Genomic DNA, 27,409 nt, shown 5'->3' on the forward strand with positions numbered 1-27,409 from the left:
TATTTAAAATTTAATCTGCATCATTAACATTTTCTCCATCACTTTCTTAAGTCTAGAACAATCAACAAAACCTGGTTTTGTTGTAGTTTTGTTATAGCCCTGGTTTGTAGTGTTTGCTGATTTCCTAAAGTGCACTGAAAATTTAACAATCATCTGTCCAAAGGTCACCAGGTAGAGATGATTTCAACACACGCCTGAACAGGGAAAGAGCATTGGTCTGGCTATCAGGATACTTGTATTCTAACTCTGGCTCTGCCACTGCCACTCATCTACTGTGTGACCTTAGGCAATCTGCTTTATAAGATTCCTTCCAGGTCTGTAAATGTTTAAATACCTGTTACATTTCAATTCTTGAAAAATTGGGTAATCCGTAGATAGGGTCAGGGCCAACTTCACAAACAGGCTTGGCAGGCAGGCTCTCTTGGGGTGTGATTGTGATGGTGCCTGCCTTCAAGACACGTACACTCTTCTAGTCCCTGTCCATAGTAGTCACTGAATAAATGTTCAGCGAATTGACTTAAAAAAAATGGAAGAGATAGTATTTGATCTGAGCCTTGAGAGATGGGTAGGAATTTGGCACGTGGAGCCAGATAACAGGCATGGCTCCCATCATCTGCTAGCTTCCCCGCCTAACAACTGGGGCCTTCCGAGACCAACTACACACCTGATGTGGTTGTCAGTGAGCTGCTTAAGTATCTGTACGTAGATCTCGTCCTTCAAGGGTTCGGCCTTCAGCGCTCCTTCAAAGATCTGGTCGGTAAGCTCATTGACCGAGCGGGTCCTCTTGGAGGGGTAGTCACCCATGTACTTGAGCATGGGTACAACACCTGTCAAGGAAATGCTAACCAAGAGCCAACTAAGCACTACCCAGGACCATGGGGAGGGGATTTCCAACTGATGCTTAGAGATGGGATGTTCAACTACAGGCCCCCGAGTTAGAAAGAAAACTCAGGAGGGTGTGTGGAGCTGGGAAGAGTCTAGACTTGAAGTCAGAAGCCACTGAAGTTTTCTGGGCCTCAGTTTCCTCATCTATAGAATGAAGAGATCTGACTACAGGTCCTTCCGGTCCTAAAGCCTATGATCCTATGAACTGTGTTTGAATCCTGGCTTGGTCGGTAACCTAACATTTGACCTTGGGTATGTCATGGTCTTTCTCTGACCCTCAGTCTCATTCTTAGAATGGAGATCTTTACACACCTGCCCCGCCAAATTTACAGAGTTATCATGAGGGTAGTGATATTAAAAATGGGAGCTGCATCTGACGTGACTGTGAGGTGTGCAAAAGTGGTTTGCATATATTCTCTCACTAGATTCCCACAAAACCCCATGAGATGGGTACCATAGGTAGTGTTATTTCAGTTTTGAAGATTATGAAAGAGTTCAAAGAGTTTTAAAGTGAATTTCCTATGATCACATAGCTAGTAATCATGAGAGGTAGGATTCGAACCCAGGATTTTCTGAGGCAGGATTTGAACCTCAGTATTTCCTGACTTCCAAGTCCAGCACTCTTTCTACTCTACCACATTGCCTTCCTGATCAAATGGGGGTAAGGAATGCAAAGTCCTGTTTCACTATTATAATGGCACTTGTTATTCTCTCCTCTTTCTGTCTCCCCTATACCATCTCACTCTTGATTCTACATGGCCTTAGTATTTTCATTTGGGTAGACAGGTAGTTTCATGTGTGTCCATTTTTTTCTTCAAGAAAGATGCCCTTAGATTAACTCTAAAAATGAAGGTCATCCTAAGACTGTAAGCTCCCTTTAAAGCAAGGATCATCTCTCATGCTTCCTTGTACCCACTCTCCTTCCCCCAGCTCAGGGAATCAATAAATATTACTTGCTTGTAAGCTCCATGAGAGCAAGGCTGATCTCTCTCAAGGCCTAGCATGCCATCAGGGACTTCATAGAGTTCTGAACGTTTGTTAAATCTATTAAGTTAATCTCCTGCGGAGGTGCCCAAACTCCAACTCTTACCCTCTTCCTGTGCATTTCTATTTTTCAATCTCTTGTTTGTCTTGGGTGTCTATCTTCTTGGGTCTTTTCTTTAACTTTTCTTTTTTCCCTCTCTTCTTCTTCTTCTTCCTCTTTTCTACTGTCCTCTCTACAACCCATGTGTGATGAACTTGAATCTCTGAACTGAGTGTTGGGAATCAGGGCTGGGTGGATCTGCAGCATAGAGGGAAGCCCTTCATATGATTCTTGGCCAGAATGAAGAAGATTTTCCCCTGGAAGAGGAGGAAATGTGACCTCATTTCTCTCTTGGTAATTCATAGAACATCAGAGCTGGAAGAGACCTTAGCAATCAGTCACTTAGCTCCACCTTTCATTTTACAGATGAGGGAAACCGAGGACCACAGCAGGAAAATATTTGCCTAGGACAACTACCATGTTAGTGGCAGCCTTAAGACTTGAGCCTTGGTGTCCCGACTCCCAGTCCAGAGTTCTCTTCACTATCCCACACCGCTGAGTGAACTCAATCTATCACATACTTAACACTGATTTGCCATATAGATCAGGCAGTAGTTATTGGACTATGCAGAGCTTAGTCATGAGACAGGGAACTTTCCCTTCTATCCCGTTCTGAGCCTAGACAGTTCATGTTCCTCCCTCTTCCCCCATCTCAGAAAGTCTTGGTGATACCTCAGTCCCTCCTTGGATTCCTTCCCTGCCAGGACTCAGTGACAGCCATCCCCATGCACTTCCAAGTTCCCCTTGGGGCAGGATATCAATGAAGGCCATGCAGGCCTCCTGGGACAGCTCCTCATTGCCCAGAATCTTCTTCAGCAGGGCCTGCTTCAGGGGTTCTCTCGTGTGGCTCCATAGCTTGTCCTTGCCCCGGGCCTTGGAGATCATGACCCGGCTTAGAGTGTGCTTAGGTGGGGGCCTAGGGGAGTGCCAAACACAGGAGACAAGGGGCAGTTATAACCAAGGCCACAGAGAGCCAACCCAAAGCTCTGGTCTTTATCTCTCGGAGCATAAGCAGAACTGGGGCAGGGGGCGGGAAGAGAAGGGAGCATGGGGAAATCCACAAAGGCTTCTTAGGAGCTTTCTCATCTCTCCCCATCTGGCATCTCTGGAAGCCACCATATCAGATATTCTCCATGCTGGACAACGGCTAAATCATTTAACTTCCGAATGCCCAAGACATTTGCACTAGGACTTCTCCGCCAGGTCCCAGGGCTTCTGATCTCTGAAAACAAAGGGAGTTCCCACGCTGGGAGCTACCTACAATGAGCACTGCACAGATCATTCTGGTAATAAGAAGAAGAACCGACATTTATGTGGAGTTCTGAGGTTTTCAAAGCACTCTACAGACACTATTTCCTTTGATCTACCCCATGAAACAGGTGCTATTATTATCTACCCCCATTTTACAGATGAGACAGAATTCAAACCTAGTGTTTTGTGAATCTGGGTCTTCTGCCCCCAAATTGTCCATCGAACCCATCTCACCACCCCTGTATACATGCCTAGCGTCTTTAAAAGGTACCCATATTGCTGGCCCAGAAGGTGTTGGAAAACTAGGGTCTGGGATCATATTCCCAGTGAGAGGAAAGACCTATGGCTGCTAGGTTTGGGGTTATGGACCAGTACCTGAAGTAATCATAAGAGAATTCCTCCAAAGTGTAGGGCTTCACTCGGACTTCAGGCTCTGCCATATGCAGCTGGGAAAGGCGGATGATGTCTTGTCTCTGGTCTGGGGTCATCGTGATTAAGGCCTAAAGAACCGAGAGCCTCGTGTTAATTCTGTCCACGGCACAAAGGCTGGGAGGGATTGTGATCTGCCTTGGCAGAGGGAGCACCATCTTGGAGGAAATCAGCCGGCTACCAAGTCCTAGGCAAGGGTATAAGGCCCTGGGCCAGGCACTGCAGAGGGAGGGAAGAGAAAGCAAAGGGAAGAAGAACCATTTCTACCTCCAATGGAACTCCTAGCCTGGGGGCGGGTCTAGAAGTGGAATGTAAGCTCCTTGAGAGAAGAAACTGTCTCATTTTTGTAACTGTATCATCAGAGCCTAGCACAGTGCCAGGTATACTACAAGTGCATAGTAAATGCCTGTACATGGACTGACTGGCAAAGAGCACACAAGTCAATTTAATATAAAATATAGTAACAGTCCAAATCTAGGCTACACCTTTAAGATGAGATTTCTTCAAAAAAGAAAAAAAATGACAAAGCTTCTATGTCTTCTATGGTGAGGGCCATTCCATGGAGCCAGATCAGGATGGCCATTCTTGGTTCTGAGTAACCCCACGGAAGATTGGTGGTGGTGGTGGGGTTCTCCTGTCCATGTATCCCATCTTTCAGGGGTTTGCACTTTGAGATGACAAAGGCTCTCCCTTCTGGATGCAGAAGATCTCATGGTTCATTCAATCAACAAAAGAGAGCAACCTGCCCCTCTGCCTCTCTCTTCCTTTTCAGATATAAACCACACCTAGGCTGCTGGGAGCTGCTTCTTGAGATTCAAATAGAGGGAGAGGCAGCTTGCCCTGATCCTCCTTTTTTGCTCCTGAGCCTTCCTATCACCATGGGCACATGGCATCTAAAAGACATGTCCTGACAAGGAAAGCCTGAGTCCATATTTGGGTGTGTCTCAGGTGCTTGTATAATCCTGATCTTAGGTGACTGAGTTCAGGATGGACACATCTAGGTTTGGAGGAGACCTCATGATTTCAATAGGTCCAGAGGTCCTGGGTGGGCATCAAAGGCTTGCATCAAAGAAAGAGTCCTTGGTAACTACTCCACCACTCTTGAAGAGGACTGCCACCGACCAGAGTTGTGGCCCAGACCTGGACACGTCCATCCCCGGTTAGGTATGTGTGTGAGATCAGGAAAGAACAAACACAAAACAAGCAGCCCAAAGCACAGGTCTGACTAGGCAGGGTATGTGCTTTGGATGTCACGTGCTCATGGGCACGTGAAAGTTGGAAAGGCAAGTTGCCCCTCCCTCTCCCCAACTCAGTCCTGACATGACTCAGGCAGAATGGGAAAGGGAGGTGGAGGGGCTGTTTGTCCCCTTTGGTGCACTTAGTCATCAGCTCTTCTAGCTCCACAGATGAAAGATGAAGACTCTTCATCATCTCAAAGTGTAGAGATGAGCCACACTCGGCAGGAAGCAAGCCTTCCAAGGCTTTCACACAGCTATCCAGCAATAGGAATGACAACCCTGAGTATGCTTCATGGGGTGGCTTGTGACACTCGAGGGCTTCAAGATTGACCAATACTTTCCTCTCAACAACATTGAGGGAGGCAGCATGAGGGGTATTCTTTCCATTTCACAGAGAAGGAAACTGAGGCTGAGATATGGTGCTTAATGGTCACAAAGCCAAATTCTCTGACTTAGGAGGAACTGTGGTCTAGTGGAGAGCCTGAAGGCATTGGAAGCAGAGGACATGGTTTAATCTGCACTCTGCTGCTACTTAGGACCCGTGTGACCTTAGCCAAGTTGCTTAACTTCTCAGGGCCCAAGCTCTCCATCTGTAAAATGAGGGGATTGGACCTCCAAAGTCTCTTCCAGTTCTAATCTGACCTATGACCCTCCAATGCAGGACTATTTCCACTATACTGGGCAAGAAAATGAATTATATCAAATGCCTATATATAGACTATTGAGTATCCATCTTCTGTGAGCTGCTCTAAAATCTTTCTTTAATGACTCCCCATGATGTGGAAATGAGCCTGGGTGAGGGAGGTGCAGAGAGAGAGGGAGAGGGAGAAAGGGAGAGGGAGAAAGGGAGAGGGAGAGGGAGAAAGGGAGAGGGAGAGGGAGAGGAGAAGGAGAGGGAGGAAGAGAGAGAGAGAGAGAGAGAGAGAGAGAGGAGAGAGGGAGAGAGGGAGAGAGAGAGAGAGAGAGAGAGAGAGAGAGAGAGAGGGAGAAAGGAAGGGAGGAAGGGAGAGACAGAAGAAGAGAAGAAAGAAGAAAGAGAGGGAGAATTAGGAGAGAAAGAAAGACAATAAAGATAGAAAGGAAGAGAGAAGGAGAGAAAGAGAAATTATAGAACCAGTCTGCTTAAGTGTGAAGAGACTTTTGAGTACCCCAGGAGATTAATCATTGGATCATAGATCTGGAGCTGAAGAGACCTCAGAGGCCATCTAGTCCAATTCTACTCCTTTCACAGATAAGAAAATTGAGATTGATGGAAGTTAATCTTTCACAACTTGGTCCCCAAACTCATTTGCCGTTATTCCCCTTCCCACTCTATAATCCGGACAAATTGGTCCCTATGTCCCTCACATATGACACTCCATTTCCCATCTCCAGGACTTTGTACTGGCCATCCTCCATGCTTGTAGTTTATTCCCTTTCTTCTTTCAAGGAAGCCCCATCTATATTAGTGGTTCTTAACCCCCAGGGCCCACAGATCTACCAAAAGGGTCCAAGGATAGATTTCAGGAGGTCCCTGAACTTGGAATTATTTCAATATAATTTTCTTTGTAACCTGATAGATTTTATTTTATGCATTTAAAAACATGATTCTGAGAAGGATGTATAGGCTTCACCAGACTGACTGACTACTAAAGGGATCCAACACACACACAAAAAGGCTAAGAACCCCTGGACTACATGATCCCCCCAATTATTAGGTCTTTCCCTTCCTAACTACATTGTATTTGTTTTGTATTTATTCTTTCTCACTCTCAGCATATATACGTGTATTACATATGTGTGTGCATTTATACAGTCAATCCTCATTATTCATGAATTCTGCATTTGTGATGTTGCTTACTCACTAAAATTTATTGATAACCTTAAAATCAGCACTCACAGCACCTTTGTGCTCGTTTGTGGACATGCACAGAGTGGTGAAAAATTTGAGTTGCCTCCGCACATTCCCATCTGCTGTTGAACAAAGCTATTCTCTCCTTCTTGTTTCAGCTCTCATGTTGTTAACATGTCCTTTTCGTGGTCTATTTAGAACCACATTTTCCACAATTTTGTGCTTTTTGTTAGTGAGTTCTCTGTTTAAGGGGCCCCCAGGCATAGTGTTAAAGTGCCGTCTAGTGTTCCTAAGCCCAAGAAGGCTGGGACGTGCCTTACAGAGGAAAGGCGTGTGTTAGATAAGCATCATTCAGATATTAGTTATTTCGCTGTTGGCCATGAGTTTAGTGTTAATGATTCAACAATAGATATATCTCTGTCTCTATCCATAGAGATATGTCTCTAGCTAGCTATCTATCACAGCTGACTCTCATCATTTACAGTAGGTGTGTTTTATATGTTTATATTTATGCTATATACGTACAGTATATATTTATTTGTTCTGTACAAACTCATATACATACATGCTACTTCCCAAATTAGGACGTAAGCTCACTATGAGTAGGGACCTTTTCATTTGTTGTACATGTAGTACAGTCCCTGGTACAGAGTAGGTGCTAAGTAAATGCATGTTGATGGGCTGGGTGCGTGATTGAGGGATCTGCAGATATTCTTTGGGGGTAGGAGTACACACGTGGATAAAAAATCACGGCTCCTAGAAATAATGAAGTCAGGATTTTTAGTGAAAGTGTGCATCTTTAAAAAAGTATCTCTCAATCTCAATAAATTTCATTATAGCATCACTTTTACTGCCATTTTCTTACTAAATCAGTGCCCTTGAATTTTGTACAAGCCAGAGTTTGGGAGGAAAGGATAGCCCATATTTGAAACAAAGTAACAAACCAATAACTGCCTGAGAGAGGTACAAACAAAGAGCTCTGAGATCAGCTGGGGGAGAGGAGGTATCTGGGGAGGCTTCAAGGAGCCACGTAGTTAAACTATACTATACTATACCCTTTCAGCATAAAGAGCATTGTATTTGGAACCCCAAGACACGGATTGGAATCCTGACTTTAAGGCAGTCTCCGAACCTCTTTAGGGCTTCGATTTCCTCTTCTCTGAAGTGAAGGGGGAAGACAAGGAGATTTGTAAAGTCTCTTCTAGTGTGAAATCTCATGATTTTATGAGATTAGGGGGTGGGGGGAGGCATTACAGCCCTAGAAAACTGTGTGAACAAAAGCAAGGTGCCCAAACTTCCTCTGACCCCAAGATAGACCACTTTCCCCAGGGCCCCATACTTTGCCAACCTGTCTCAATACCTACCACAATTTCTCGAGAAGGTGCCGTGGCCGTGGGCATTACATACACACAGTCCGTAGGGAAGTCTCCTCGTATCTTTGTTCTCTCATTCACTCCATTGGCCCAGCCAGAATTCATGACGTGCTCACCCGTGTCATGGTCCAGGATGATGAGGTCTCCTTTCAAGAAGCTGAGGAAGCCAGACTCTTCACCCACTGGAAGTAGAACAGGAACAGAAAATAGTAGCTGGAGGCCTGAGGGTTCTCTGGACCCTTACTTTACTTTAAGACTCAAGACAAGTAAGTAGATAGTAAGAGAGCACCTGGCGTTTGTTGATGAGTGATTTCAAGCCACTGAATCCATACAAAGTACATATTTGGGTATTGAAAGATCTAGCAGATATGATTGCTCACTGTCAATGATCATTGAAAGACTGTGGGGAACTACCACCAAATCACAAAATTTCCAAAGAAAGGAAAGAAATTGACAAACTATAGGCCAATGAGCTTGCCTTCACCTCCTGACAAAATTCTATAATATATTAATAAGAGAGCATCAAGAAAAGAAAGCTATGGCCACAGATTCAACATGGCTTCATTAAGAACAGTATGTTGACTTTCAGGTATTTTTTTTAGCCAGGAGAGGTATTAAAAGTAATTTTATTAGATTTCACCACTACCACCACCACCAATTAAATAACTAACAGGTCATCCCAAATTAATCTTATTTCCTTTTTTTTTTACAAGCTACTTTGTATTCAACCACTTGGTATCTCCTTGTATTTATTTACCTTTTATTTTGCTGTATATATTTTAACATGTACTTGTTATCTCCCTCATTAGACTGTTAACTCATTGTGAGTAGAGATTGTTTCATTCTTTGTCCTTGTATCCCTGGAGCCTAGCATACATAGTGCCTGGCACATAGCAGGCACTTATGAAATGTTTGTTGATTGATCAGGGGGATGCTTATATGGTATGGCTTACCTAGATTTCAGCAAAACATTTGAAATAGTATCCTCCATGGCATTCTTGTAGGAAAAAAAACATTGGCAATTTGTGGGCCGGATAATGATACAGTCAGCCATACCTGGAACTAATTGAACGGTCAGACCCAAAAAGTAGTTATTAATGGCTTGATGTCAACTTGGCAGGAAGTCTCCAACAGATCACCGCAGAGATTTTTGCTAGCCACTGTATTGTTTAATATCTTACTGAATTATTTGGATAAAGGATTGTCAAGTTTGCAGATGACACAAAGCCAAAAGAGACAATCAGCAACCCCTTCTGAAAAGATTTCAACAGGCTAGAACATTAGCACAAATTTATTAAGGTCAAATTGAACAGAGACAAATGTAAATTTTCCAACTTGCGTTCAAAAAGTCAACTTCACAAGTACAAGTTGGCAAGAGGGAAGATTAGATAGTAGTTTATTTGAAAACTATCTGAAGTCCCAAAGATATCCAAGAAAAGGAAAAAAGGATCTATTTGTACCAAAATATTTATAATAACTCTTTTTGTGGTGGCAAAAAATTGGAAATTGAGGGATGTTCATCAATTGGGAAATGGCTGAAGAAGCTGCAGTATATGAATGTAACGGTATACTATTGTGCTATAAGAAATGACAAGCAGGCAGCTTTCAGAAAAACATGGAAAGATTTACATTAACTGATGAAAAGTGAAGTGAGAAGAACATTGTACAGAGTAACAGCAACATTAGAATGATCAGCTATGATGACTTAGCTATTCTTAGCAATACGATGATCCAAGACAATTTCAAAAGATTCATGAAGAAAAATGGCTATCCACATTCAGAGAAAGAATTGATAGAGTCTGAATACAGATCACCTTTTTGTGGGTTTTTTCTTTTAGTCTGTTTCTTCTTTGACACTATGACTAATGTGGAAATATTTTTTTCATGATTGCACATACATAACCTATATCAAATTGCTTACCATCTTAGGAAGTGGAGAGTTGAGGGAGAGAAAAAACTTGGAACTCAAAAAATTTTTAAATGAATGTTAAAAATTGTCTTCACATGTAATTGGAGAAAATAAAATACTGTTAGAAAAATCCAGAGTGTAGTGGGCTGCCTTAGGACATAGTAGAATCCCCCTCACTTGAGATCTCCAAGTGAAGACAGAACACTCCTTATAAAGTATGTTGGTACAGTAGATTCTTGTTAGGTATGGGTTAGACTAAAGAGTCTCTAATTTTGAGATTCTGTGCTTCTCAGACTATTAAAGGGAAAAGAAGAACTATCCCACAGTTGTTCTACAAAGCCTAGTTATCTTGTTGTCCTTCGAAAGGAGCAAATGTTGTTTCCAAGGTAAAGAAGGCAGGGCAGTGAGAGCAGGTCACCTGAGCTGTGGAAATGGAAAGCTAGTAGCTGTGTTCCAGTGACAGCCCTAAGGACAAGATCAAACTCTACCAACCTGGAGCTGTCTATAGCTAATAGATAAAGACAAGGAGAAACAAGGCATCTTTGTTGGTGCCTTAAAAGCTGACTTAACAATAGATGGAGGTAGTCAATGCTGGAGGGGTTATGGAGAGAATGTGCTGTTAGTGTAGTGAGCTTGTGAAAGGGAAAAAGAAAACTTTGGAAAGCAATCTGGAATTATGCTAAGAAAATGGCTACTGTGGAGTCTGAATACAGATTGAGGCAAATTATTTGCTCTCTTTTTTCCCCTTTTTTTTGGTTTTGTTTCTTCTTTCTCATGATTCATTTCATTGGTCATAATTCTTCTTTACAGCTTGACTATTGTGTAAATAAGTTTAATGCGAAGGTATATGTAGAAGACATATCAAATTCCATGCTGCCTTGGAGGGGAGAGGAGAGGGGAAGAAAATCTGGAACTCAAAAACAGGCAGAACTGAATACTATAAACTAAAAATAAAAAATCTTAATTAAAAAAAATAAAAAAGTAAAAAAAAGAAGAGAATATACATATATATGTATATATATATCCATGTGATGATGATATACTTGGAAAACCTCATGGAATCAACAAAGACAATTGATATAATTTAATTAGAGAAAATTGATAGTTTCAGCAAAGTTGTAAGCTATAAATTAAATCCTCAAAAATCGATGGCACTTCTATGTAAAAAAAAAACAAGAAAAAAATAGAAAAAAAAGAAAATGGCTAAAATGTCAATACCCTTTGACCCAGAGATCTCACTGCTAGATATATATCCCAAGGAGGTCAAAGACAGAAAGGTCCCGTAGACACCAAAACATTTATAGCAGCACTTTTGGTAGCAGCAAAGAAAGAGAAACAAAATGGATGCCCAGCAATTGGGAAGCCACTAATGCACTATTCATGTGGTATAAGAAACAATGACTACAATGTGAATATAGAAAAGCATGGAAAGACATACAAGAACTTTTGGAAAGTGAAGTAAGTAGAACCAAGGAAACAATATACATAATGACTGCAACAATGTAAATGAGAAGAATGACAACCACAAAACAAATGAAACTGAAGATTTGGAAATTATGTGACCCATCTTGGCTCTAAAGAAGAGATAGGATAAGGTAGCTCCCTCCCTTCTATGCAGAGGAGGAGGACTATGGGTGTAGAACATTGCTTATGATGCCAGACATTTTTGATCTGCTGATCACTTTGGCTAAATTGTTTGCCCTCCTTTTTTTGATTCTTTGCTAAATGAGATAGCTCTTTGGGAAATGTAGGTAAAGTGAAAACAAGAGTTATCAAAATGTATTTAATTTTAAAAGCAGGCCCATCATACCGTCCTGCTAGAACTATTTGCCACTGGAGATGAGAATGTGTGAATGTGCATGTGTGTACAAGTGAAACTGAGAATGAAGGAGGGAGAGAGTGATCTAGGTGAGGAAGTGGCTGCTCCCCATCCCTCCATCTGTCATTCTTATTATGTTCTTTTGTGTTCTGTTTGTTCCTAAAGAAATCTTGGGCATTGGACTGTGAGTTGCCCAAAGTCTTAGGCAGAGATAATGTGATTTTCCGAGGGGAGTGGTGATAATGACGATGAACCATCTTGTCAGAACTCTTAAATGTATTTGCAAATCTGCATCTTTTGTTTTTATTATTAAAAAGGCAGGTAGGTGATGCAGCGGAGTGCTAGACTTGCAGTGAGACAGATGTGAGTCCAAATCCTGCTTCAGACGCTTACTGTGTGACCCTGGCCAACTCATCTGACCTCTGCCTGCTTCGTTTTCCTCATCTGTAAAACGGGGATGATAATAGCACCTACGTCCTGAGATCATTGTGAGGATTAAACGAGACAATAACTCTAAGTAGAACCCTTAAAGTGCTCCATAAACGCTGATTATTGCTATTATTAAGTTGTCATCTTGGGCATTCACATAACTGAAGAACTAACACATCTGGTGGGCTTTCCCCCCACCTGTTTTGCAAAGTAAGCAATAATTCCATATTGTTATCAATAGCCATAACCCACACTTACAGCTTTGGAGTTTATAAACTACTTCCCGCACATGCAAAAACATTCCTACCCCTTCCCTGGGGGTCAATGCCTGAAGTCCAAGGATCCTGATGAGAACAATCCTACCTTTCTACAGCATGCACAGGTTTTCAAAGCAATTCTTACAGGTGAGCTAGGTAATAATAATAATAATAAACACTTTGTTGTGCAGTCATTTCAGTCATGTCTGACTCTTCATGACCCCATTTGGGGTTTTCTTGGCAATGATACTGGAGAGGTTTGCTATTTCCTTCTCCAGCCCATTTTACAGGTGAGGAAACTGAGGCAAACAGGGTTAAGTGACTTGCCCAGGGTCACACAGCTAGTGAGTGTCTGAGGCCAGATTTGAACTCAGCAAGATAAGTCTTCCTGACTCTAGAGCCAGTACTCTATCCACTGTGCTACCTAGCTGCCCCATCATCATCATCATCATCATCATCTTCATCATCATCATCATCATCATAGCTAGCCTTTAAAGGGGATTGACAAAGCACTTTATAAACACTATCTAATTTCATCTTCTCAACAACCCTGAGTGGTAGGTGCTATTACTATCTCCATTTTACAGATGAGGAAAACTGAGGCAGAGGTTAAGCAGCTTGGCCAGCATCACACAGCTAGTAAGTATCTGAGACAGGATTTGAACTCAGGTCTTCTTGACTCCAAGTCTAGTGCACCATCTTCTGTGCTGCCGAAGCTATATCATAGCACCCTCGGAGTCTATGGGACCCTAAGCCTTTATTCCACTTCCTTCTCTACTTCTCATCAAATCCTTTGGCTGGTTTGTACCAGCGTCCCAGGTCACATCTCATGCAACAGCAAGACAGTGCAAGGAGGCTATTAATGCAGACAGGGGTCCCTATGGTCAGGAATAGCTCTGGCAAAATGGCTGGGCTTCCTCTGTGGCGCTGATTAAGAGGAGGGTCAAGAGTCAGCGGCGGCAGAGAATGTTGTGATGCCAGTGATACGGAAGCTGACCATTCATTCTGGTGGGAACCAGGGAAAGCTGACTTTCTTCCGCTTCTCCCCAGCCCAGCTCACAGGTGACCGACCGGCCACGAGGCAGGGGAAGCTCACGGATTCCAGCCCTCACGGTGGTCTGGAGCTTCTTTCCTCCTTGGTGAGTGTGTGTGTTTCCATGGGAACTGAGCCCCACGGTGGGCGGTGGGGAGGGGGGGGTGACTCTGTGAATCCCTGGAAGATGAACCTGGTCTGGGGAAGCCTTATGTCACCTTCCTGGGAAGCAGGGAGGAGCTGGGGAAACAGCCTGGGCTGCTCATATCAGGAAAGGAGATGACGTGGGTGAGTTCTGATGTGGATGCTGCTGGCAGGCTGTGTGTGCATCCAGGGAAGGAAGACCTCTGGTGGCTGCTCCTGAGAGTTAACCGATTCTTTGGTTCATGGCTCAGGGCAGAGCATACTGGTGTGGGAGTCAGAAGCCTTGCGTTCAAATGTGAGCCAACCTACTCACCACCTGTGGACTCAAACCCTCTGGGCCTCAGGCTCTTCTTTTGTATAAATCAAAGAGCAGGGTTAGATGGTGTTCTTATTTCCATTTTTCTTCCCCTGATTGAGTGGAATATAGTTAGGTAGCGAGGCATGGGAAGAGAATTTAGGGCCGGGGGCACAGCTTAAGCAAAGGCAGGGAGGTGAGAATGAACTCAATATGTGTGTATGTGTGTACGTGTATGTGCACATGCAAATACCTATACATACATGTGTGTGCATGCGTACGCGTGTGTGGTTGGGGTAGGAGGTGGGAGACAGGGCTGGTAGGTTAAGAGGACCTAGGGAAAACAAGGGGAGTAGAGTAGAAAGAGCACAGTAGTAGAAATCAGTCCTATCCGGGCTCTGATGCTAGCTGGGCAAGTGATTTCTCTGAGCCTCCATTTCTTCATCCGCAGAATGGGTTAATAAGCCTTGTACACACAGGATGGTTATTTAAACACACACACACACACACACACACACACACACACATTGTGGAGTCAGGTTCTACAAAATGTAGGTTGTCATTGTTCCCTTTATTCTTATTATGAGGGGTAGGGAGCGTTTTGTGGGAGCTGGGAGGCATTGGTCCACGAAGGAAGGGTACATCATGGCACCCAAACTCCCTTGGAAATCCCCTCTTGGTCCTGGCCTTTTTGTGCAGGGGGAAGGGGAATGGGGCTCACTCACCAGGGTTGGGGTTATCCTGGAGGGCGACCACGAATTTGGACCTCTTCCGCAGCCCCTCCAGGAAGGTGACCACCAGGTCCCGGATGTCCTCAGCGTTACTGGAGGTAAATGTATATTCATCCCCCTTGATGGTGGCCAGTGTGAAGCTCTGAGCCTGCAGCTTCCCCCCACTGTAAGAGAGAGCAGGGACGGCTCCTGTGAGCCTCACAATGAACCTCTAGGCCCGAAAGTCTGTCCTTGCTAAAGTGGGGTCACCACACTTTAAGGCCTCTGTGTCCTCATTTTAGGTGTGGGCTGAGGAGAATCACATACAAGTCATACATTCAGAATCAGAAAGGACATCGGGGCCACCGGGTACAGTCGCCTGCTTTTATAGGAAGTAGAGGCTCAGGAGGAAGCAAACTGACTGTCACCGAACACCTTCAAATGAGGGCTGGGTGGCCCCTAATCAGGGATGCTGTAGAGGAGGAGCCCCTTCAGCTGCAGATTAGATCAGATGTCCTCTGTGGTCCCCTCTGGCTCATGATTCTCCGGGACTAGAACCCCAGTCCCTGACTCCCAGGCCTGGGCCAACTGTTGTGATCAGAAGGAACCTTTTATCCTTTTATAAGGTAAACCATCTTCCTCAGATTAATTTTTCCTAAATCAGATTTTCATAAAGTGAGACACACCCACGATTCAGAACTAGACCCAAATAAGAGAAATTAGAGAGAAGGAGTATTTGGCTCAATATAAGGAAAAACTCACTGACAATTCAAGTAAAATCAGTTGCCTTATAAAGTGGTGAGCTCCCAGTCACCAGAAGTGAGCACTAAGGAGCTACCTGAGGGCCTCCCAGCTCTGAGAGTCTGTCTGTAGGGTTACAGAAATTAATTCTCTCTCTCTCTCTCTCTCTCTCTCTCTCTCTCTCTCTCTCTCTCTCTCTCTCTCTCTCTCTCTCTCTCTCTCCCTTCTGTCTCTATGTCTCTCTCCCTCTCCTCCCCCTCTCTGTCTCACTCTTCTCTGTTTCCATTGCTATCTGCTCTCTCTCTCTCTCTCTCTCTCTCTCTCTCTCTCTCTCTCTCTCTCTCTCTCTGTGTTTCTCTATCTCTTCTCTGTCTCTCCATGTCTTTGTCTCTATCTCTGTCTTTCTGTTTCTTTCTCTTTGTCTGTGTGTTTCTCTCTCTATCTCTCTATCTCTGTCTCTTTGTGTCCATATCTCTCTCCCTCTCTGTCTCCTCCTCCCCAATCTCCCTCTCCTCCTCCCCTCTGCCTCTCTCCCCCTCCCTCTTTCTCTTTCTCTCCCCCACTCCCTGGTCCGGCTCCTGGCTGCCCTGCCAATTGGGCCACCTCTACTTGTGTGTCCCTGCCCGCATCCCTATGTCCTCACCTACTGCTGGACACAGCCATGATTTCAGGGTAGGACAGCTCCAGCAGGACTTGCTCCTGCTCATCCACAAAGTAGACGCCCGTCCAGTTGACAGCAACGATGACATCATTCTTGGGCAGGCTGGGCCCTGGGTTGGAGATGGTATATACTATAAGTAACAATGATGATGAAAACCAACTGAAGGAACTGGGAATGTTTAGCCTGGAGAAGAGAAGGCTTTGGGTAAATGGGAATATTGTCTTCAAATATTGGAAGGCCTGCCAGGTGGGAGAAGGATTAGTCTTACTCTGCCTGGGCCTGGACAGCAGAGCTAGGAACAACGGGGAGAGATCATAAGGCGGCAGATTTCAGCTCAATATGGGAAGAAATGCCTAATCACTCACCCCATCCATCAACAAATATTTATTAAGTGCCTGCTATATGCCAGGCATTTACTGGGCTAAGACACTGGGATATAAAGCAAAAGCAATTCCTGCCCTCAAGGAGCTTACGCTCTAATGAGGAGACTACGTTTTTATAACTGGTGCCTATAAGATGCATACAGAGTAAAGGGGGGGCAGGTAACCTTAGAGGGGAAGGCAGTAATGTCTGGGTGGGGGGAAGGGGGGTTGGAAAGACTCTCTTGAAGAAGGTGGTATTTGAGTATCAAGGAAAGCCTGGAATTCCAAGAGGCAAAGGTGAAGAGCAAGTGCATTCCTAAGATTCAGAGCTGTTCAGCAATGAGATGGGCCACTTTGGGAATTACTGAGTTCCCCATCACTGGAAGTATTTAAGCAGATGGCCGTTTGTCAGGCATATTGTGAAAGGAATTCCTGTTCAGGTATGGTTTGGACTAGATGACCTCCAAAGTCCCTTTCAAGTAGAGCCTACAAGGCCAATCTCAGTTTGATAGATGGAAAAATGTCCCAACCATTACTGCTGCCCAAATATGGAGCGGCCTGCCTCATAATGTAATGAGTTCCCTGTCCCTGGAGGTATTCCAGCATATTGAACTAGATGATATCTGAGATAATTCCCAACTTCGAAATCTTACAATTCCAATAATAACTCTTCCTACATTTGTATGTAGCATGTTTCAGTTTACAAAGTGCTTTTATACCCGATTATCTGACAAAACGGGGGCAGAGAAGTTAAGGGTATTCTCCAGGGACACAGAGTGCCTAGAATTGGGATTATTATTGACACTGAATCTAGGTTTGTTGTTCCCTCCCACCCCCAGGACCCAAACCTGCCTCCCTTATGTACCTGCGGTAGGGAATCTGGTCATCTGCTTGGCCCTGGCATATAGTAGCTAAGGATCCAAGCATTTAGGAGAGGTTCTGAAAGACCCTACAGAGTAGACACAAGGAGGACTTAGAAGTAATGGCCTAGGGACATTCAGTGTAGGCACAAACAACTCAATAGGACCCTGAGGACTTCACTGGATCAAGCCATGGATAGTAATGGAGGTTCACAATGATGATCTGGGTAAATTATGTTCAATACCCTCTGGTCATCATTAATATTTTAAGATTTTAAGGACCTATGGATTCTTCAGTGTGGACCCTCACTTTAACAACACAGATCATAGTCCCTCTGGGAGTTAATAGGTGGTCCTTAAGAGTCACTATGGCTGAAAAATCCAAAAACATTTATCAACCTGTGGCCAACTTGATTCAAGGCTAGTCCCTGAATGAATGACAGGCATATAGACCCATACTCAAACTCTTCCTAGCTTGGTAGGGCCTGACTCAGCTTCTGTTCTACAGGCATCAATTTAAGAGCTCAGGGTCACCTCCACTGGACAGAGTGCTAGACTTGAAGGTAGACCTGGGTTCAGATCTTACCTCTGATATTTATTGTGCAACCTTGGGCAAGTCATCTGCCCTCTCTGGGTCACAGTTCCTTATCAAAAATATGAGAAACTGAAGTTCTTCTAAGTTCCCTTCCAGCTCTAATCTCTTATCTTCTTTGATTCCTCTGCTACCTTTGACACTATGGCCACTTTCTCCCCCAGGAAGCTATTTCTTCTTTGGGCTGTTAGGACACTGCTCTCTCTTGCTTCTCCTACCTTTCTGACCAATTCTCCTCAATCTCCCTTTGAAATTGAGATGATCCATCATCTGGGTCATATAGCCTGACTCCTTTTCTATCTTCTCTCTACATTGTCTTCCTCTATGATTGGTTCAATCATTATCTCTGTGCAGATGGCTCATGGATCTCTATCTCCAGCCCAAGTGTCTCTTTTGACCATCATGAATCCTGCATCATGAATTACCTACCAGATGCTTCCATTGGTGCCACAATGACATCTCAGACTCAGCATGTCTTTATCTTACCCCCAAACCCTCCCTTTTAAACTTTGTCATTGTTGTTGAGAGCACTGCCATCCTCCCAGTTACCTGGGTTTGCAACCTCAGTGTCATCTTCACTCTCACCTAACCCACACATCCCACACATCAGTTGTCAAACATTGTCCTTTCTATCTCCACAATACCTCTCATGTAAGTCCCTTTCTCTCCACTCACATAGATGCTATTCTAGCTCAGACCCTTATTACCTCTTCTAATTTGCATCCCCACCTCGAGCAGACGGGTCTCCAATTCGTCCTTCAAATAGCCACCAAAGTGGTTTTCCAAAAGCACAAGCTTGATCGTGAAACATCTGTTGCTCAATAAACTCAAATGGTTCTCTATTGCCTATAGGAATAATTTAAAGCTCTTCAAAATTTGGTCCCTTCCTACCTTTCCAGTCTTCTTACACATTATTCTCTGCCTCACACTCTGAGATCCAGCCATTCTGGACTATACCGTATTCCATACACATAACATTCCAAATTCATCTCCTACCTCTATGCTTTTGTGTTTGCTGTACCTCATGCATGGAATGCATTGCCTCCTCACTTCTGCCTCTAGAAATTCCTGGTTTTCTTCTAGACCCACCTCAAGTGCCAGGATGCTTGTATAAGTGATTGTAGATAAATACTTTCTTGATCTCTCCAGCTGCTATTGCCTTCTTATAACTACCTTTTATCAGTTCTGTATGTATTTGTGTATACTTTTTTGTACTTAAATGAGCTATCACCCCAGTCTTTGTAGCCCCAGCACTTGCCACAATGCCTGGTATATAATAAGCACTTAATAAATGTTTGTTGATTGATTGACTCAGAAAAATAGAGATCCTTTCATCCCTAAAATTCTGTCTCTATACCCAGGGATGGGGAGAGAAGAGCCTAGAAATTTTACCTGAGAACTTAAAGGCTTCATAGAATCTAGAGAAGAGCAAAGGCCACTTGAAACGTGCAAAGTTCACTACGTCTTCTTTGACTTTCTGAGGATCTGTTCTCCTATGGGCATAAATCCCCTGTGGTAGAAAGGAAAGACCATAAGACACATACATATACTCTATACCGGGGACCTCATCTGACATTTATTTGTTGTTATTTGATGAAAAAGCTCAAAATTCACTAATATTTGCAGAAAAAACCCAGACTGATAATGAAGTAATGTTCATTCTCTTTCTCATCTTTGTCAGATTCATCATCTTCACCACCACCACCATCATCACTTTCATCACCACCACCATCCCCACCATCATCATTATTATCCCTATCATGGTCACCATCACCAGCAACATCATCTTTAACAACGCCATCTCCACCATGCTCACCATCACCAGCATCATTGTCTTTGCTATCACCATTACCGCTACCATTTTCCTCATCACAATCTTCAGTGCCACTACCATCACTATTATCACCATAACTACCACCGTACTTATCCTTGTCATAACCAACATCAGCAGCAGCATCTTCAACAACATCATCCCCACCATCACCAGCATTATTGTCGTTCCCATCACCCCCCACCACCATTCTTCTCTTCCTCATCTTCACCACCATTAACATTATTATCATCCTTGACTACCAACATATTTATGCTCAGGGCAGCTAGGGGGCTCAATGGATAGAGCACTGAGCCTGGAATCAGGAAGATTCATCTCCCTGAGTTCAAATCTGGCCTCAGATACTTCCTAGCTGTATAACCCATGGCAAGTCACTTAATCCTGTTTGCCTCAGTTTCCTCATCTGTAAAATGAGCTGGAGAAGGAAATGGCAAACACTCTAGTATCTTTCCCAAAAACCCTAAATAGGGTCATGAAGAGTCAGACATGGCTGAAAAATGACTGAATTAATATTTATTCTCATTATAATCAAAAGCAGTAGCAGCATCTTCGACATCCTTAGTATCACCATCCAACCATGATCACCGTAAGCACCATTCAGAACAATCACCATAACTATCACTAACACTATCATCATCATCACTGATATTCACCACTTTATGTTTCCTTAGGGCTGAAAGGGCTTCCAAAACCTTCTCAGAAATGTGTCCCATTTTCATTCTCTGAATTTAACTCAACCTTAAATCGATGCTGTCTTTGTTTTACATTTCCAAATGGTTTCTGGGGCACAGTCAAGGTAGTGGAATGAGATCCAGTATCTTTGTCTAGCTCTCCCAATACGTCCCCGCAACAACCACCTAGAATATGCATCAAACCGAATTCTGATCAAGAAAGCCAAGAAAAAGTCACAGTGAGTAATTTTTCTAGCCCAGGGCACCTTAGGAAGACAGATAGGTGTCTCAGCACTGGCATAGGGGTTGGCCAGGAAAGCAGAGGAACAGCAGTGACGTCACAACAGGCAGTGGGATGTGCAAGCCACACTAGTGATGGGGAGTAGCCCAGCACCTAGTGACGGTAAAGAGACTGAATACCTGAGCAGAAAGAGATCCAAGGGGACCTCTGTACTAGTGGTGGGCACAGGATCAGGTGCCATCTGGCATCTCTGTCACCCATTACCCAGGTCCAGGGCAGAGAGGAGTCACAAGGGAGCAGGAATACTTGTGCAAGGAGCAGGGAACAAGGTCCAAAAACTTGGGTGTGTGACTCTGAGCCCAGGAACAGAATGTGGACTCAGTTCTCATCCTTAGTCCCATATGTAGGTCTACAATGAAATAAACTGGGACAGAAGACCAAAACCAAGGGAGAGCCAGGCATTCTAAACCTGCAGAATCTCCCAGCAGTCTAACTGTGACTGAGTCCAGCAGCAATCTATTGAAACTGAACCACAGATGATCTAAACCAGGTCAGGAATTTGCAGAGTGCAAACCAGGAGAGTAATGAGCAGACTTCTCCCCAGATCCTACCACTTTAAAAGCATTGAAAACTTAAAGGCCCCTCTTATGAGCTGTGAAAGCAGTAGGACATAAATAACAGAGGCTCAAACCAGTCATTCCTCCCAGAGATGAGCAGAGCTCAACATAACATAGAATCCAAAGTCAAGAAGTAGGCTGGAAAAAATGAACAAAATAAAAACAAAAGACCTGACCATAAACTGCTACTTTGATGACAGGGAAGATCAGGACACAAACACAGAAGAATACAATAACTTGGAAATATCTGAAAGCAAAGCCTTAAGGAAAAATACAGATCAGACACAAGGACCCCAAAAGTCCTTAGATGAATTTAAAAAAAGATTTTCAAAAGAGAAAAAAAAAACCTTTAAAATCAAATAAGAATAGTAAAGGATAAATTGGGGAAAGTAATGAGAACTATGCAAGAGAATTTTGAAACGAGAATTAACCACTTGGTAAAAAAGATACAAAAATGCTAAAGAAAATAACTCCTTAAAAATCAGAACTGACCAAGTTAAAATAAATACAAAAGCTCACTGAAGAAAATAACCTCTTGAACACTAGAATTGGTCAAGTGGAAGCTAATGACTCCATAAGATATCAAGGAACAATTAAATTAAGTCAAAAGAATAGAAAAAATAGAAGAAAATGTGAAATATCTCACAGGAAAAACAACTGTCCTGGAAAATAGATCAAGGAGAGATAATTTAATAATCACTGTACTATTTGAGAGTTATGAATAAAAAAGCTTAGACATCACATTTCCAGAAATTATAAAGGAAAACTGCCCAAATATCTTAGAATCGGAGGGCAAAGTAGAAACTAAAAACATTTTCCAGTCACCTCCTAAGAGAAATCTAAAAATGAAAACTCCCATGAATATTTTAGCCCAAATCCTGAACTCCCAGGTCAAAGAGAAAGTATTGCAAGCAGTCAGAAAGAAATGATTAAAATACCATGGAGCTACAGTTAGGATCGCATGACATTTAGCAGGTACCACATGAAGGAATGACTCGGAATAGGATATTCTGGAAGGCAAAGGAGCTAGGATTACAAACAAGAATAACCTACCCAGCAAAACTGAATATAATCCTACAGGGGGAAATGGATATTTAATGAAATAGAGGACTTTCAAGCATTTCTAATGAAAAGAACAGAACTGAATAGGAAATTTGACATTCAAACACAAGATACAAGAGAAGCCTAAGAAGGCAAACACAAATCGGAAATCATAAGGAACTAAACAAGGTTAAATTGTTTATGAGTATGATTCTATTATATTAGGATAATTTTGAAAGAAGAATAAAAGGGTGAGAAAGAGGAAAGCACTAGGAGAAGGGAGAAGGAAGAGGAAGAATGAGGGAAATTATTTCACATAAATGCAGCATACAAGGAAGAATTTATACAATGGAGGGGAGAATGTTTAAATATTTCATTATCATCTGAACTGATTCAAGGAGGAAGGAATATACACACATACAGTTGAGTACAGAAATTTATCTTACCTGACAGGGAAGGAGGAGAGATTAAGAGGGATAGGAGTGTTAAGAGGAAGAGGAGGAGGGATAAGAGGAAAGGCGGATTAAGGAAAGTAGTGGTCAGAAGAAAAAACAAAACTCTTGAGGAGGGGACAGGGTAAAAGAAAGAAGGATAAGAAAATAGGGTGGAGGGAAATACACAATTATCAATGATAACTACAAATGTGAATGGGTCAAACTCATCCATAAAACATAAGAGGACAGTAGAATTAGATTAGAAAACAGACTCCAACAATATGTGTTTTATAAAAAAACACACTTGAAACAGAAAGATACATACAGAATTAAAATAAAGGGTTGGAGCAGAATCTATTATATTTCAGGTAAAGTAAGGGAAGGCAGAGGAAGTAATCATGATCTCAGACAAAGCAAAAGCAAAATTAGACCTAATTAAAAGTGATAATCAGAAAAACTACATTATGGTAAAAGGTACCATAGACAATGAAGTAATATCAATACTAAACATATATGTACCAAATGGCATAGTACACAAGGTCTTGAAGAAAAAAAATAAATGAGCTATAGAAGGAGATAGTAAAACTATATTAGTAGGGGGGTGGGGGCAACCTCAATTTACACCTATCAGACCTAAATAAATCTAACCATATAATAAAAAAAGAAAGACGTTAAAGAGATAAATAGACTTTTAGAAAAGTTGAATATGATAGACCTCTGGAGACTATCAAATGGCATTAGAAAAGAAGATACCTGTGCAGGGCACCTTCACAAAAATTAATCATGGATTAGGTCATAAAAACCTCACAAACAAATTCAGAATAGCAGAAATATTTAAATGCATGTTTTCCTGACCATAAAGCAATTAAAATTATTTTCAATAAAAAGCCTTCAAAGTACAGATAAAAAATTAATTAGAAACTAAACAACCTAAGTATTGGGTCAAAGAACAAATCACAGACACAGTCAGTAATTTCATTGAAGACAATGTACTAATGTACTGCAAAATGCAGTCAAACCAGTACTTATGGAAAATTTTATGTCTACTAATGTGAAAATATGCTTAATATGAATGTATATGTAGAGCCTATGTCAGGTTGCATGCCATCTTGGGGCAGAAAGAGAAGAGGGAGGAGGAGAAAATTTGGAACTCAAAATCTTATGGAAGTGAATGTTGAAAACTAAAATTAAATTAATTAATATTAAAAAAGAAGAAAATTTTATGTCTAAACACACCTTTAAAAGAAAGGTAAATCAATAAATTAACCCTGCAATTAAAAAAAGAAATAACAAAGAGAAATAACAAATTTAAAACTCCCAATGAAATACCAAGTAAAAAAACCTTAAGGTCAAAGGAGAGATCCATAAAATTGAAAGAAAAAAACATTAAACTAACAAATAAAACTAGGAGCTATTTTTAAAAAATAAATAAATTATTGCTAATCTGATTTTAAAAGAAGAAAATAAAATTACCACTATCAAAAATGAAAAGGGTAAATTCACAACCACTAAAAAGGAAAGAAAAGTAATTATTAGGAGTTATTTTGCCCAACTATATGTCAACAAAACTGACTAAGTGAAATGGATGAATATATACAAAAATATAAATTATCCAGACTAACAGGAAATAGAATACCTAAATAACCTTATCTTAGAAAAAGAAATTGAGCAAGCAATAAATGAGCTCCCTAAGTAAAAAAAACCTCAGGATCAGATGGATGAGCTCCCTAAGTTAAAAAACCTCAGGACCAGATGGATTTACAAGTGAATTCTACCAAATAGTTAAAGAACAATTAATTCCAAAATTACATAAGCTATTTGAGGAAATAGGTAAAGTAGGTGTCCTACCAGATTCCTTCTATGACACAAATACGGTTTTGATACCTAAACCAAGGAGAGCCAAAACAAAGAAATAAAACTATAGAAAACTAGCAAGGAGATTACAACAACATAGCATAAAGATTACACATGATGACCGAGGTGGATTTATGCCAAGAATGCAGGGCTGATGAAATATTAGGAAAAGTATAAGTATAATTGACCATATCAATAACCAAAAACAAAAAGCATATGATTATTTCAAAAGATGCAGAAAAAGCTTTTGATAAAATTCAGCACCCACTCTTATTAAAAATATTAGAAAGCACAGGAATAAATAGGGCTTTAAAATGATAAGTAATGTCTATCTTCAACCTTCCCAATAAGATCAGTGGTACAGCAAGGATGTCCATTATCACCATTATTCTTTAACATTATATAGAAAATGCTAGCTCTTATTCTGATCAGGAAAATGATCCAAGACAATTTCACAGAACCCATGATGAAAAATACTATACGCCTCCAGAGAGAGAGAACTGATGAACTATAAGTACAGATTGAAGCATACATTTTTCATATTTTTATTTTTTTCTTTTGCTTTCTGCTATGTTTTTTGCAAAATGGCTAATACAGAAATGTGTTTTGTATGACTTCATATGTATAATCACTATATCGCTTGACTTCTCAAGTGGTAGGAGAGGGATTGGGCAAAAGGGGGAGAATTTGGAACCAAAATTTTTTTTAAATGAACATTACCAATTTTTACATGTCATTGTGCAATATTTGATGAAATAAATAAAAATATACTTTTAAAAATGCTAGCTATTATAATAAGATAAGGAAAAGAAATCTAAGGAATTAGCATAAGCAATGAGGAAACAAAACTATAACTTTTTGTAGATGATACTTAGAGAACCCTGAAGAGTCAACTAAAGAACCAGTCTAAACAATTAACAGCTTTAGCAAAGTTCCAGGATATAAAATAAGTTCACGCAAATCATAAGCATTCCTATACATTACCAACAAAACCCAGCAGGAGGAGATAAAAAGAGAAACTCCATTTAAAATAACTATAGACAGTAAAAAATACTTGTGAATCTACCTGCCAAGAAACACACAGAAACTATGTGAACACAATTACAAAACATCTTTCACACAAATAAGGACAGATCTAAATAATTGGAAGAATGTTAACTGCTTGTGTGTATGCCAAGACAATAGAATAAAAATGACAATACTATCTAAATTAATTTTACTTGTTCAGTGCCATACCAAACTACCAAGAATTACTTTAAAAAACTAGAAAAATAATAACAAAATTTATCTGGAGAGGAACAAAAGGTTAAGAATATCAATGGGATAAATGAAAAAAAATGAGAAGGAAGGAGGCCTCATAGAACCAGATCTCAAACTATATTACAAAACTGTGATCATCAAAATAATTTGGTACAGAATAAAAAATAGTGAGTGATTAGTGGAATAGATTAGGTACACAATAAACAGAAGCAAAAGAGCACAATGATCTAGTGTTTGATAAAGCCAAAGACCCAAGCTTTTGGGACAAGAACTCGTGATTTGACAAAAACTGTTGGGAAAACTGGAAAGCAGTCTGGCAGAAACTGACCACAGCCCAAGATCTCATACTGTATATTAAGATAAGATCAAAATGGGTATATAATTTAGACACATAGGGTGCTATCATAAGCAAATTGGTGGAGCATGGGAGAAACTACCTGTTAGATCTACGGATGAGGAAGAGTTTATGACCAAACAAGGTTCACAGGAGGTAAAATGGATAATTTTGATTACGTACAATTGAAAAGTTTTTATACAAGCAAAACCTATGCAGCTAAAATTAGGGCAAAAGTGTGGAACAGGGAAAAAAATCTGTGCAGCAAGTTTCTCTGATAAAAGCCTTATTTCTCAGATGTATATGGAACTGAGTCAAATTTGTAAAAATTAGAGTCATTCTCTAGTTGATAAATGGTCAAAGGATATGAACAGGTAGTTTTCAGGGAAAGAAATCAAAGCTATCAAGACATCAAAGCTATCATATGAAAAAATGCACTAAATCACTAATAATTAGAGAAAGGTAGATTAAAACAACTGAGATACCACTTCACACCTACCAGATTGGCTAACATTACAGAAAAGGAAAATGACAAATGTTAAAGGGGATGTGGGAAAATAGGTACATGAATGCACTGTTGGTGGAGCTGTGAACTAGTCCAACCACTCTAGAGAACAATTTGGAACCATGACCCAAAAGCTATTAAATTGTACATACTATTTGACCCAGCAATACCACTGATGGGTCTATACCCAAAACAGCTCAAAGAAAAATGAAAGAGACCCCTATGTACAAAGTATTTATGACAACTCTTTTTATGAAGGCCAGCAAAGAATTAGAAACTGAGGGGATGTGCATAGATTGGGGAATGGCAGATCAAGTTATGATATTTGAATATGATGGAATACTATCGTGCTATTAAAAAATGATGAATGGGATGGTTTCAGAAAAACTTGGGAAGACTTATATGGACTGATGTAAAGTGAAGTGAATAGAACCAGAAAGAATGATTTACATAATAATAGTAATATTTTAAGAAAATCAACTGTGAGATCCCAGTAACTCTGATTAACACAATGACCAACCACAATTCCAATGGACTCATGATGAAAAATGCTCTCTACCTCCAAAAAGAGAACTAATAGACTATGAGTGCAGACTGAAGTATTTTTTTTCTCTTCCCTTCTTTTTCTTGTTTTTTTTTTTACATAGCTGTTGTGGAAATTTGTTTTGCATGACTTCCTATTTGTAATGAGTTTTGTATTTCCTGCCTCCTTATTAGG

At 41.3% G+C, this 27,409-nt stretch overlaps 1 protein-coding gene across 2 annotated transcripts in view; it reads right to left on the reverse strand.

The window, feature by feature from the left end:
- Positions 1 to 27,409, reverse strand: part of MYO7A (myosin VIIA) — a 140,748-nt gene that overhangs the window by 25,304 nt on the left and 88,035 nt on the right. For both annotated transcript variants that reach the window (XM_036745400.1, XM_036745399.1), the window contains exons 31-37: positions 19,296 to 19,413; positions 16,072 to 16,198; positions 14,703 to 14,872; positions 8,083 to 8,273; positions 3,596 to 3,720; positions 2,728 to 2,885; positions 665 to 818 (exon numbers count right to left, since the gene is read on the reverse strand). In XM_036745400.1, coding sequence (XP_036601295.1) covers positions 665 to 818; positions 2,728 to 2,885; positions 3,596 to 3,720; positions 8,083 to 8,273; positions 14,703 to 14,872; positions 16,072 to 16,198; positions 19,296 to 19,413 — 1,043 coding nt within the window. The remainder of the gene's footprint in view (positions 1 to 664; positions 819 to 2,727; positions 2,886 to 3,595; positions 3,721 to 8,082; positions 8,274 to 14,702; positions 14,873 to 16,071; positions 16,199 to 19,295; positions 19,414 to 27,409) is intronic.

The sequence above is a fragment of the Trichosurus vulpecula genome, chromosome 2 (assembly GCF_011100635.1).
Source record: "Trichosurus vulpecula isolate mTriVul1 chromosome 2, mTriVul1.pri, whole genome shotgun sequence".
In the NCBI taxonomy this organism is placed as follows: Eukaryota; Metazoa; Chordata; class Mammalia; order Diprotodontia; family Phalangeridae; genus Trichosurus; species Trichosurus vulpecula.